The sequence below is a fragment of the Acyrthosiphon pisum genome, chromosome A2 (genome assembly GCF_005508785.2).
Source record: "Acyrthosiphon pisum isolate AL4f chromosome A2, pea_aphid_22Mar2018_4r6ur, whole genome shotgun sequence".
NCBI lineage: Eukaryota > Metazoa > Arthropoda > Insecta > Hemiptera > Aphididae > Acyrthosiphon > Acyrthosiphon pisum.
In genome coordinates, this window is record NC_042495.1 from 75,423,891 (window position 1) to 75,435,542 (window position 11,652).

The following is an 11,652-nucleotide window of genomic DNA, read 5'->3' on the forward strand; positions in this document are numbered from 1 at the left end:
TAAAAAGTATAAAAGGGTATTCCAGGTATTTTATTTGATGATTACAATGATGATGATTGATGAAATAACATTCTGTTCATTGTCACGAGACTAAGATAGTATGGAACTGGTATCGACTACCTTTATCAGTGGCCCTAAAAATGTTTCTAAAGCCGCCGTAAAGGTACAACTAGGGGTAAAAGCGCCATCTATAGGTGTGTTATAAAAACACAATAATTAGAATTAGAAAACATAAAAAATAAAATTTTTCAAAATAATAAATATTAATAATATACTGCAAAAATAATATTATAATTTATAATGTACTCATTATTGACTGACTACGCAAAATTGTAATATATTATGTAAATATACAATATTAGTAACTTTATTTGACACTAGGAGCGCTTTTAACCCTAGTTGTACTTTTCGGCGGCCTATTAGAACGGGTGAGTGGCGGTGTCGAAACATTTGAGGACTGTTCCTCTACTACCCCCCAACCTTGTCGATACCAGTCCATACTATCATTGTTCTATGATACTATCTTAGTCCGTGGTCACTGTCGTTGCTGTCATTATGTTTGTTTTTATTTTAAGTACACATAAGAGATAGATTTTTTTAAATTATATTAATTTTTTTTTCGTAAAAACAAAATTAAAAACAAAATAAAACACTTCTTTTGGAAGTACTGTAATAATAACTACTAGTTATACTTAACACCATGGTTATGTTCGCTAAAAATGTACTGTCCCGTTTCGATTAATCGACTTGACATTGGTGAATACATTTTAAAAAATAATCGATTTAATTGATTAATCTAAACAATCGAACAGCCCTAAGTATATACTATATAGTAACCAAGTTTTAACGCAGATGAAAAAAATTAAAAATCCATAGTCACAGTTTTTTTTTATTAGCATTTAAAGTTCAAAAATTGACAAAATATGTAAAAATCACGAAAATTAGCAAATTATTTTGAGTTAAGAATTCGTAAAAATTTTTCTTTTTTAATCTAAGATTTGAAAATGTAATACAAGATTCCTCATAATATTGTTTACCTTTATCAAAAAAAAAATGTCTACAAGAAAGTCAAATTAAATTTTTATGAGCGTTTGAAATTCATATTTTTACAACATTTGATATTCGCTCGATTTCTCATGTGGCGATTTTCTTATTTTTATTGTAGTTAAAAAACGAATGACTGTTGATACTTGAAAATTTCAGTGAATGTTTATATTAGGATTTTCTATACGCCATAAAATGTTGAAAATATTTAGACTCTTTTTGAGCTGTTTACGGACATTTTCAGTTTTCAATTCTTTTAGTTTTTCTTTCTTTATATATCAAAAAATTTTGTTTGTTGGGTAAAAAAGCGTGAAAATTTAATGCAAGGCTCCTGATATATTGTTACAACAGCAGTTGAAAAATATTAAAAATAAATAGGCACAATTTTTTTTTTTATAGTCATTTAAAGATCGAATTTTGACAAAATTTATCAAATTTAAAATTCAATAATTATTTTGTAGTTAAAAATTTATAAAATATTCAACTTTTATACTAAGGATTGAAAATTTAAAACAAGATTCCTCGTAAGTATTTAATTCTGTTACCGAAAAATCTAAAAAATACATAAGTACAGTGTATTTTTTTACTCATTTTAAGTTCAAATTTGGACGAAATTACATGTTAAAAAACCTAGAATAATTATTTTAGTTATTTTGTTGCAATTGTATAATATTATTCGTGGGAACTTGAAACTTTTAAAGTATATTATTATATAACTATGATAGTATCATGGTTTGTTGTTGATGTATAACGCGTTATAAGTACCTAATGAATATTGTGATATTTCTGTGTACCTTAAATTTTTTTTTAATACGATAGATAAGTATATAATATTTCTTATACCTAGAGTGACATACTGTCTCCGCTAAGAATCGTTTTTCTTATACAATAATATTAAATCATTGAATTCAAATTTAATACCATCCATTATACATTGACCCACTTGTAACCTACTGTACAGCATAGCGACATCCACTTTCCCACCTTTTTATATATGCATAGGTACGTGGAAATACTAACATTGATGATAAATTGAATAATATCTGCTGTAAGAATAAGCGCCGTTATAATGTGGGATTTCTTCAGTAAAGCGAGGTGCATCTAAAAAAAAAAAAAATCAAACAGAAATGAGATAGGTATCTATAATATTTTGTAATCACAATATTTATAGTAATAAAATAAAATTCATATCGTATTTCAAGATGTAATATAAAGTAGGTATAATTTTTGTATATATACTTATGTATGACATATTTTAGATTCTGAGTGGAACGATGAATGTATTGATTTTACAATGATGTGTGTTTTTTTATTTTTATTTTTTTATTTTTGTGTCTGTCATCACGGTTTGAGGCAGTAAAAATGCTTCGATTTTCTTCAACAGTATCTTATTTAGTGGGAAAGTGAATCTAGTTGGTGCATTCGGGAGGTCAAAATTTGAAATTTCCAATAGTTTTCAAAAGCGCCGTGAAAAACAAAAGAAAAATTAAGGAAAAACGGGAATTTTTACGCAAAATCTGTTTTCGAGAAAATCGATTTTGGTTTTTTGATAACATTAAAAAAAATAACCGTAGATACATGAAATTTTCACTGGTTGTTTATATTTCCATTTTCTATACATGATCAATTTTTCAAAATATTTTGATTTGTTTTGAGCTGTTTACGGGACAATTTCAGTTTCCAATTTAATTAGTTTTTTTTTTTCAATGAATGTCAATAAAAACTTTATTTGTTGAGTAAAAATACTTGGAAATTTAATACAAGGCTCCTACTATATTGTTACAATGACATTTGGAAAAATATTAAAAATCCTTAGTCACAGTTTTTTTTATTAGCATTTAAAGTTCAAAGATTGACAAAATATGGAAAAATCACGAAAATGACCTAATTATGTTGAGTTTATAATTCGTAAAAATTTTTCTTTTTAGAACTAAGATTTTAAATGTAATACAAGATTCCTTATAGGATAATCTACCTTTATCAAAAAAAAAATGTCTATAAGAAACTCAAATTAAATTTTTATGAGCGTTTGAAATTCATATTTTTACAACATTTGATATTCACTCGATTTCTTACTTAACGATTTTCTTATTTTGTTGTAATTAAAAAACGAATGACTGTAGAAACTTGAAAATTTCACTGAATGTTTATATTAGCATTTTATATATACGATAAAATTTTGAAAATAATTTGACTCTTTTTGAGCTGTTTACGGACATTGTATCCATAGCTATGTGAAGAGAGGGAGAGTAAAGTTGTTATACTCTAAACAGTTTTGGCTATGTTGTACATTTGTAAGATGGAGACAATACATGCGGGTAGCTCGTAGAGCCTGACTTAGGCATTTTGAGGCCTTTGGCAAAATAAAAAACGTGGCCCCTTGTCATCAGTAGCGTTTATAGCCCCCCCTCCACAAACGAGTTTTATAAAACAAAATAATAATTTACATCAATTTAGTATTTACCTATACATTTTCACAAACATAATTATAAAGTTATACATTTTTTATCTCTACAAGCTACAGATTTCTTGTACCTATTATTACCTATATTATACTTATTATTGATATTGAAAACAAAATTAACCATTTCTTTTTTTTATATTATTTATTAACTATAGTAAAAAATACATTTTTATATTTATAATAGAAATAATTAATAAGCTATTTTATATTACTTTTCTTGTTTTTTTTTAAAGCAAATTCATTTATTTTGTCATCGAAGTTTAAAGAAGATGTAAGTATTTACCTAGATGTATTTATTTTCATTTAAATTTTACACTGATAAGGATCAATTATTTAATTTTTTCGAAATATTATATGTTCGGATGTTCCTATATTTATTTTATACGATGAAAGTAATACTCTAAAAAAAAATAATGTTCATAAAAATCTGAGGCTTTCTAATAACGGAGGCCATAGGCAGTTGCCTATCCTGCCTTATGGTAAAGATAGCTACTAGCTCGTAGTATAGCACGTCCTCTTAGGACACAGAAAAAATACATTATTTGTAAAATCAAATAAGTATTAATAGGTACGTTTATCAACTCAACTCAGAATCTATAGCGTCTAATTTCAAGGCGATATTATTTAAAACCACTCATAAGAATAAAATATAGAATATATAAAATAAAATTAATTACTATAAATCACAGCATAATTTTGATTGATTGAATTGGACACCTTAATGATTATCATAAAAATGTAAAAACTATAATTTAAAATCATTATTATAGGTAATATGAGAAAATTTCGTAATCGTTTGTGTAAGAACAATAGTAAAATACTAAATTGTATATCAACTTATTGAGACTGGTTACGATATATTTTGTTATTTTTTGATCTAGCACAGTTGTGTAAACTAAACAGGCATTAGGTATACGATATCTGTTTTTTGTAAATCATGCAAAAAAACGGTGGAGGGGTAAAAGGTGCAATTGAACAACATTTGTAGGTGTGCCAAATTGAAACATAAATTTAAGTTTTTAGTTTCTGAACGCTCCGATACTTAAATGTATTGACTTTACAATATTGTCTGTTTTTATTTTTTGTGTCTAAATATTTTCATAGTAGAAATAATTATTTGGTTTTCAACTTCAGTATTATTTCTGTTAGGAAAGTGAATCTAGTTGGTTTCTATTTTGAGGGGTCAAAAGTAAAAAAGAGGAAAACTAGGTAACCCGCTCCCCCCCCCCGACATCATCATAGCACGGTCCTTCTTGCTAGCTGATGTGTCACAGATTTCCAAAAAAAAAATTCGTAGTAGTAGGTTTTAAGGTTTGTATAATTTACTCAAGTGGTATTGTTATTTGTTCTTATAACAGAAAAAAATATATAATGCAACAAGCTTACAATAAGCTTAAAACCACGAACTACTACATAGTAGTAGTTCGTGCTTAAAACAATAATTTTACTTGTAACATTATGGTAACTGAGGCACTGACAATGTATCATATGGTTGCCGCCAACCTATGACACGTAAAACACTATATTGATAAAGAAGTCCGTAGGATTTTTAAAACAAGGTGTAAAGGAGTTAACTAAAAAATCAAGGGGTTAGGTTGAAATAAGGGATGGGTTACAGTTGGGTCCCGTACTCCCATGATAAGAAATTATAGCTGACTGCACGGACTAAAATAAATCTCTGAAAATTGATTTTGTCGAAATCCGATTTTGCGTAATATTTCCACCTTTTCTTAAATTTTATGTTGTTTTTCACAGCACTATTGAAAACTATTGGGAACTTTAACCTCCTGGATGCACCAACCGGATTCACTTTCCCATCAAACAAGATACTGAAGTGGAAAATCGAAGCATTATTTTGTTTGGATACTTTCGTGTACACAGGAAGAAAAATTCTAAAAATATAAACATAAAAATAACACACATCACTCCGCTCAGAATCTAAAATGTATTATGACAACTAACATTTACAAAAAAAATATAGGAACTCTTATAAATGTTATCATAATTTTATTACAATAATTTTTAAAAATATGCAGAATATATTGTGAATACATAATTTAATATTTATTATATAAGGCTTACAAGCATTAAGCATTAAATTATGGCACAAGCACATTTTTTTTACGTTGGTCACACTTTTAATACCAAAATTATTGTATTTCTATCCTTATCAATTTTCTGACAACAAATTATCCTGTATCCGATAACATCTCAAGTCAATAATAATAAATAATACATTTTTAATAACGCATTTTCAATTTATTTAAAGTTTTTGTGAAACACAGTTATTTTTTACTCTAAGATGAAACATTTTTTTTTTTTAATGTCCTACTATCTGAAACACATTTTATAGACATAACATTTTCTTTCACAACGTAAATGGAAAACATACTGTAAGTATTCTTACTTTAATAAATTGTCATGTTATAAGATGATCACTTATATTATAATATATTGTGTATATTTTGGATGGCATAATATTTATTTGCTATTACCTGGTTTCGTTACTTATAGCAATTATAATTATTAAAATAAGCATACCTATAAAAGCATTAAAATTCAAAATAAACAAAAAAGTAAATTTTAAAAATAGTAACCCCTTAAAAAACCCCTCTAATAAAATCAAAAAATAAGTTAAATCTTATTTGGTCCATTTTGTAATAAAATTGGGATTTGCAATAAATGAGATATAAAACAAGAAAAAAGCAATTTGTTCCTAAAACCTCCAAAATTATCAAAAATAATCCCTTTACATTTTAAAATATCATGTTGTAACATGAAAATAAGTTTCCAGAGCACTCTGCTAGTTTTTATGTTAATCCAAAAGAATTAGCGAATGCCTAAAGTCCTACACCCTGATTATTATTCATATAATATACTTTATAATTTTATCAATAAAATTTTTTTAGAGAATCGGTTGGCTCTAAGAAACCAGTGACAGATGAGGAACGTGAAAAACTTGCTAGACGTCTTGATGAAGATTTAGATAATTTTATAGACAATCTACAGAAAACACCATATAAAGATGGTTGGAAAGAAGAGACTTGGCGTGAGGTGATAATTATTAATTTTTATTCTAATTTATATAAGTACCTAAATATCTAGTTTAATTAATACTTTTGATTATCATTTAATCATATTTTTAATTTAGTGTTGTTTTGATTTTGCTATAGGAAATGGAAAAGCACCCATTTTTTATGACTAAGCCTCCTGAACCAGAAGATGAACCATCTCCTTTAGTCGAAGGCTTGCAAAATCTTCGATATGATCCAGATGATAATACTCCCGAAGAGTTGGCCGCTAAACATAAGGACGATGGAAATTTTAATTTTAAGTGTCGTAAATATAAATTGGCCATAATGTCATATCAAGAAGGCCTTAAATTAGATTTTCAAAATAATGAACTCCGTGCTCAAATGTTCAATAATATGTCTGCTTCACATTATTTTTTAAAAAATTTTAGGTATTTTATTGAAATTATTGTTTAATAAACGTAATTTAAATATATTATATTTCTTTTATAATATGTTTAGATCAAGTTTAACAGCTGCTGAACAAGCGCTCAAATTGAAAGCAGACTATGAAAAAACCATATTCAGGGCAATAAATTGTTGCATTCAGTTGAAAGAGTTTGATAAATGTTTAGATTTTTGTGATAAATATTTGGAACTTGTACCAGAGGATAATAATATTATAAAAATAAAAAAAGAAGCAATCAAATCTAAAGTAAATTAGTGTAATTACGATTTAAGACTAATATCATTATTCATTAAAATGTTTAAATTGATTAGAAAATCATGGAGATGGAAAAAAGAAAAGTTACAAAGATTCAAAAACAAAAAGAAGCAGATCAAGCAAGGTTGTTGTTTGAGCTTAATAAAAGACAGTTGAACATAATTGGCATAAATGGTAAATATACATTATAATATTTAAACCTAGATCACACATTTAAAATATTTGCAAGAATACACGCACACAGTCTTTTTAGTCACACAGTATAGCGAAATTCATAGTGAACTCGCAATAATATCACCGTTCATAATGAGAATATCATAACTATCAATTTCGTTTATCGAGCAGCTATTTTATTAGAAACACAATTTAAAAATAAATCATAATTGATTTTCTTACGATTGTACAACATTTTGTATGTAATGTCTGGTAATGAACTTTGCACACGTCTATATTACGGACATCAGATCGTATATAGTTGGGAGTCATATCTAATTTTAGTCTATCACTTAATTAAAAGGTACTTAGGTTAGATGAAGTATTTTGAATTCTTGAAACAACAAACAAGTTTCTAAAAGCCCGGTCTTGAAGCGTGTGCTCAAGGTTTAATTATATATTGTTCATAGGTATAATATGATAATAATTATATTTATTTGTTGATGATTACACCATAGATGGTCCGATTAAAGAATTAGCAATACTTGATCCAAGAGTGCCTGGTTTAATACAGCCAGTACATTTAGTCGAAAATCGTCTTGTGTGGCCAGTTGTTTTTTTATATCCTGAGTATAAAACTTCTGATATGATTCAAGAGTTTTATGAAGATTCTACGTCAGTATATTTTTACTTATACACTTATACTTTAATACATTTTAATATTTAAAATGACAAAAATATCCAACTAAAATTTATTAAAATACTAAATAGTGTAGTATCATATAATTTTTTATCTAACCTAACATAAATGTTTTAATAATAATTTATTTTTTATTTATATTGTTTTAATGATGTATTTTTTATTTTAATAGTATTTCAAAAAAATTGGATATTAATTATGTGCCTTCAGTATTGTTGGTATGTTGAATAATACAATTCACAACAAATCAAAATGTTTAAAACGATTAAGAAACAGTGAATTATTTAAATGTTTAAATGCTTATTAAAGAGCTAGGGAGATTTATCATATTAAAATAATCATATTATAAGTTATTTCATTACTTTTGATTCAAAAATCTACATCATTTCAATCTATAATTTACTTATTGGTTATTTTATTAAATAAATATGGCTTAAATAATTTTTTATACTTTAAAACAATACTATTTACAATTTTTTTTTCCTCTGTGAATTACCTAATTAATATTTAAAAATTGTTAATATATTATTTTCATCTTTCTATCTAATTTTTATTGTTTGAAAATAACTGCTAATACTCCTGTAAGATTTCTTAAATTATTTTTATAACAAGGTAATAAATTTAAAATGAATTATATAATTTTAACTTAATAATGTAGTTTATCTTGTGCAAATTAGGCATATGCGTATTAAAGAATTTTTATAGTATTAATTTGTATTAGATAGTTGAATAGTTGTAGGTAATTGCATTTTATAAATCTTGTTGTAGGTTTATAATATATTTACTAACCCAGCTCTCTGTAATTATTATTAGAATATGTTTGTTTAGGTTTTATATTCATTTAATAGAAATGTTTTCTGAAAGACCAGAATGGGATATTGATGGAAAATATAATGCGGATGTTGTAAATGTTTATTTTGAAATTGTAAATGAACATAAAGCTGACACAAAAGTTACAAAAATTGATGCAAAATCATGCACATTGTTTGAGGCATTGACATTACTAAGGTAATAACAAGAAAAAAATCTTTATCACTTTTATTTTAAGTTAAAAGATACCATTCCCATATTTGTTAACATAATTAAAAAACAAATATGCAAATTAATTTTCATGTTATAGACAATATTTGTGTAAATGTATGGATAATATTTTTTTTACTATTTATTTTAATTTTAATAATACAGAAGTAAACATTAAGCAAATTGTTAAATTTTTAATACTATACTTATATCGGAATATATTATTTTTTTGAGTAGCATATTATGATATGCTATCAATTATATCTATCTATTATATAGGTTATTAGAAATATTAGAAAACTTTTGATTGTAAAAATATGTATTTAAGTCATTTAGTTTATTTTTTTTTGAATTTTTGAAATCACATTATTATTGTTAAGTACCTTGTCCCTACCTAACATTTTTTAAAAATATTTTATGAGAATTTTTAAATAGATACTATTGACAAAATTTATATATTTAAAAAAAATATTATCACTTCAAATTAATGAATCTTACCTAATTCAAAAAATTTCAACATATTAAAAAATCATGAAAAATAAACCATTTAACTAAGATGAATGTTTTTACATCAAAATTTTTCTAATATCCAAACTTACAAATTGGCTATTTTTTTTTTTAATAAAATATAAGTATGTACTTATATAAAACTAATGAAAAATGTTACTGGAGATTCATCATATTATAATTTATTGTATATTTTATACTAATTTTTCTAATTAAATTGTTAAATATGTTATCAACTTTTTTTAACACTTGTGACCTATATAATAGCTTTGTATGTTTAGATGTAAAGTTTATTATGTATTTTATATGTATCTAAATTTCTTATATATTTTTTAGGTGTCCAATTGACAATGGAACACCAGTGTTTTTGATTTTCATTGCCGGAAGTCAGTTTGAGAAAAAATTCTTAGCAGAAGTACCATAATCAATACAAATATAGTAAAATTTTCTATTACTTTGGTTTATTTTCATTATAATATTATTTATTGTTTAAATGTTGTGTTTTACTACTTTGTGTAATGTAAACTTGGAAGTATGAGTATTTTATGTTAAGTGTTCAGATGTCAATACCAGTCCATTTCCATGTTTAGTCTACAGTTAATAATGCTGCTATAAAGATGGGTACATACAGGATGTACATTGTTATTTAACATGTTTGTTACAAAATGTTTCATGACCGAATAAACAGCGCTAATGTGCTTTGAAATGTATGACAATGGTGTTTGTTCAGCTTCCACAAAATATTTACTTTCTTTTTATTTATTATTTATTTTCTTGTTAGTACATCTAATGTGGTGTGAATAATTGCTAGATTTTTCTGAATATTTTAATTAAAAATTTTTTTTTATGAGCGACAAAAACAATAATTAATAGTACAACTATAGTTTTCACGGTGTTGATTTCTCGAGTAAAAAAATCTAAACTTTAAGATAATACCTTAATAATTCATAGTAAGTACATAACCAGTTATGGCAGAGTTGTATTATAGAATCTGAGCGGAGCGATGAATGCGTATTGATTTTAGCATTTTACAATAATGTGTGTTATTTTTTTGTGTCTGTGTATACGATAAGTAGTCAAAATAATGCTTCGATTTTCAAATTCAGTATCTTTTCTGGCAGAAAAGTGAAAAAAGACAATTGAGTGATAACTGCCATTCAGTCAATTTTTAATTTAGAACCAAGTCAAATTGAAAAATTCGGCCAATCCAAATCATCTGCTAAAAACAGGGACTGGAACTCTATGATTTTATCGGTTTGGGCTTAAGTTTCGGTTCTCAAAAACCCAAAATTTCTGTTTCGGTTTTTAAAAACATTGAGTTTCGGTTTCGGTTCTGGTTTCGGTTTTTAAAAATATAGAATTTCGGTTTCGGTTGATACCGGTTTAATATAAGTTAGTTAAATAAATAAAATATTATTATTAAAAAAAATATGTATGAGTTTCTGACACACTGCCCATGTTTCAGTTTGATATAATGATTTATAACTTATACATAAAAATATAAATTTAAACAATGTATATCGCGGTAACGAAGACGGAAGAACAGTTCAGTAGTATAGGTACAGTCGAATTGTACAAAGCATAGTATAGAGTAGTGTTGGACGAGTATTGTTTTTTAATTTCGAGTTGAGTTGAGTTCAAAATTCGAGTACTCGACAAATGCCGAGTATTAAAAAAAATTCGAGTACTCAACAAATTCCGAACATTAAAAAAAATTCGAGTACTCGACAAATTCCAAGTACTAGACAAAATGGTCGAGTATTTTAAATTGTACTAAAAATAGATTTTCCAAAAATATTATATTTTCTTTCATACAATTATATAATTAATTAAAACTATTGTTATCAATCTTATAGGATATATGGGTTCTTTCAGTTTTTTATAGTTTTAACATTTATTTTTAATAAAATACTATTTAGTATTTATAGTATTTTTAATAATAAAAATAATAACACGAGTACTCGACTCTAAGGGAGTACTCGAAATTACAAGTCCAACAAAAAATTTAGTTGAGTCGAGTCGAGTACCC

General features: G+C 25.8%; 2 protein-coding genes across 2 annotated transcripts in view; one reads left to right on the forward strand and one right to left on the reverse strand.

The window, feature by feature from the left end:
• LOC100570090 overlaps nucleotides 1-4,336 on the reverse strand; it is a 57,193-nt gene extending 52,857 nt beyond the window's left edge. Inside the window, exons 1-2 of the mRNA XM_029489982.1 lie at nucleotides 4,186-4,336; nucleotides 2,065-2,145 (exon numbers count right to left, since the gene is read on the reverse strand). Of these exons, the coding sequence (XP_029345842.1) occupies nucleotides 2,065-2,145; nucleotides 4,186-4,270 (166 nt within the window). The 5' untranslated portion in view covers nucleotides 4,271-4,336. The remainder of the gene's footprint in view (nucleotides 1-2,064; nucleotides 2,146-4,185) is intronic.
• Nucleotides 4,337-5,709: 1,373 nt separating this feature from the next.
• LOC100160741 (tetratricopeptide repeat protein 4) lies at nucleotides 5,710-10,333 on the forward strand. Its single transcript, XM_003241605.3, has 8 exons — nucleotides 5,710-5,901; nucleotides 6,418-6,562; nucleotides 6,682-6,971; nucleotides 7,042-7,234; nucleotides 7,300-7,417; nucleotides 7,915-8,071; nucleotides 8,925-9,104; nucleotides 9,960-10,333. The coding sequence occupies exons 1-8, from the start codon at nucleotides 5,888-5,890 to the stop codon at nucleotides 10,045-10,047; spliced, it is 1,185 nt and encodes a 394-aa protein (XP_003241653.1). The 5' UTR covers nucleotides 5,710-5,887; the 3' UTR covers nucleotides 10,048-10,333.
• The last annotated feature ends 1,319 nt before the right edge of the window (nucleotides 10,334-11,652 follow it).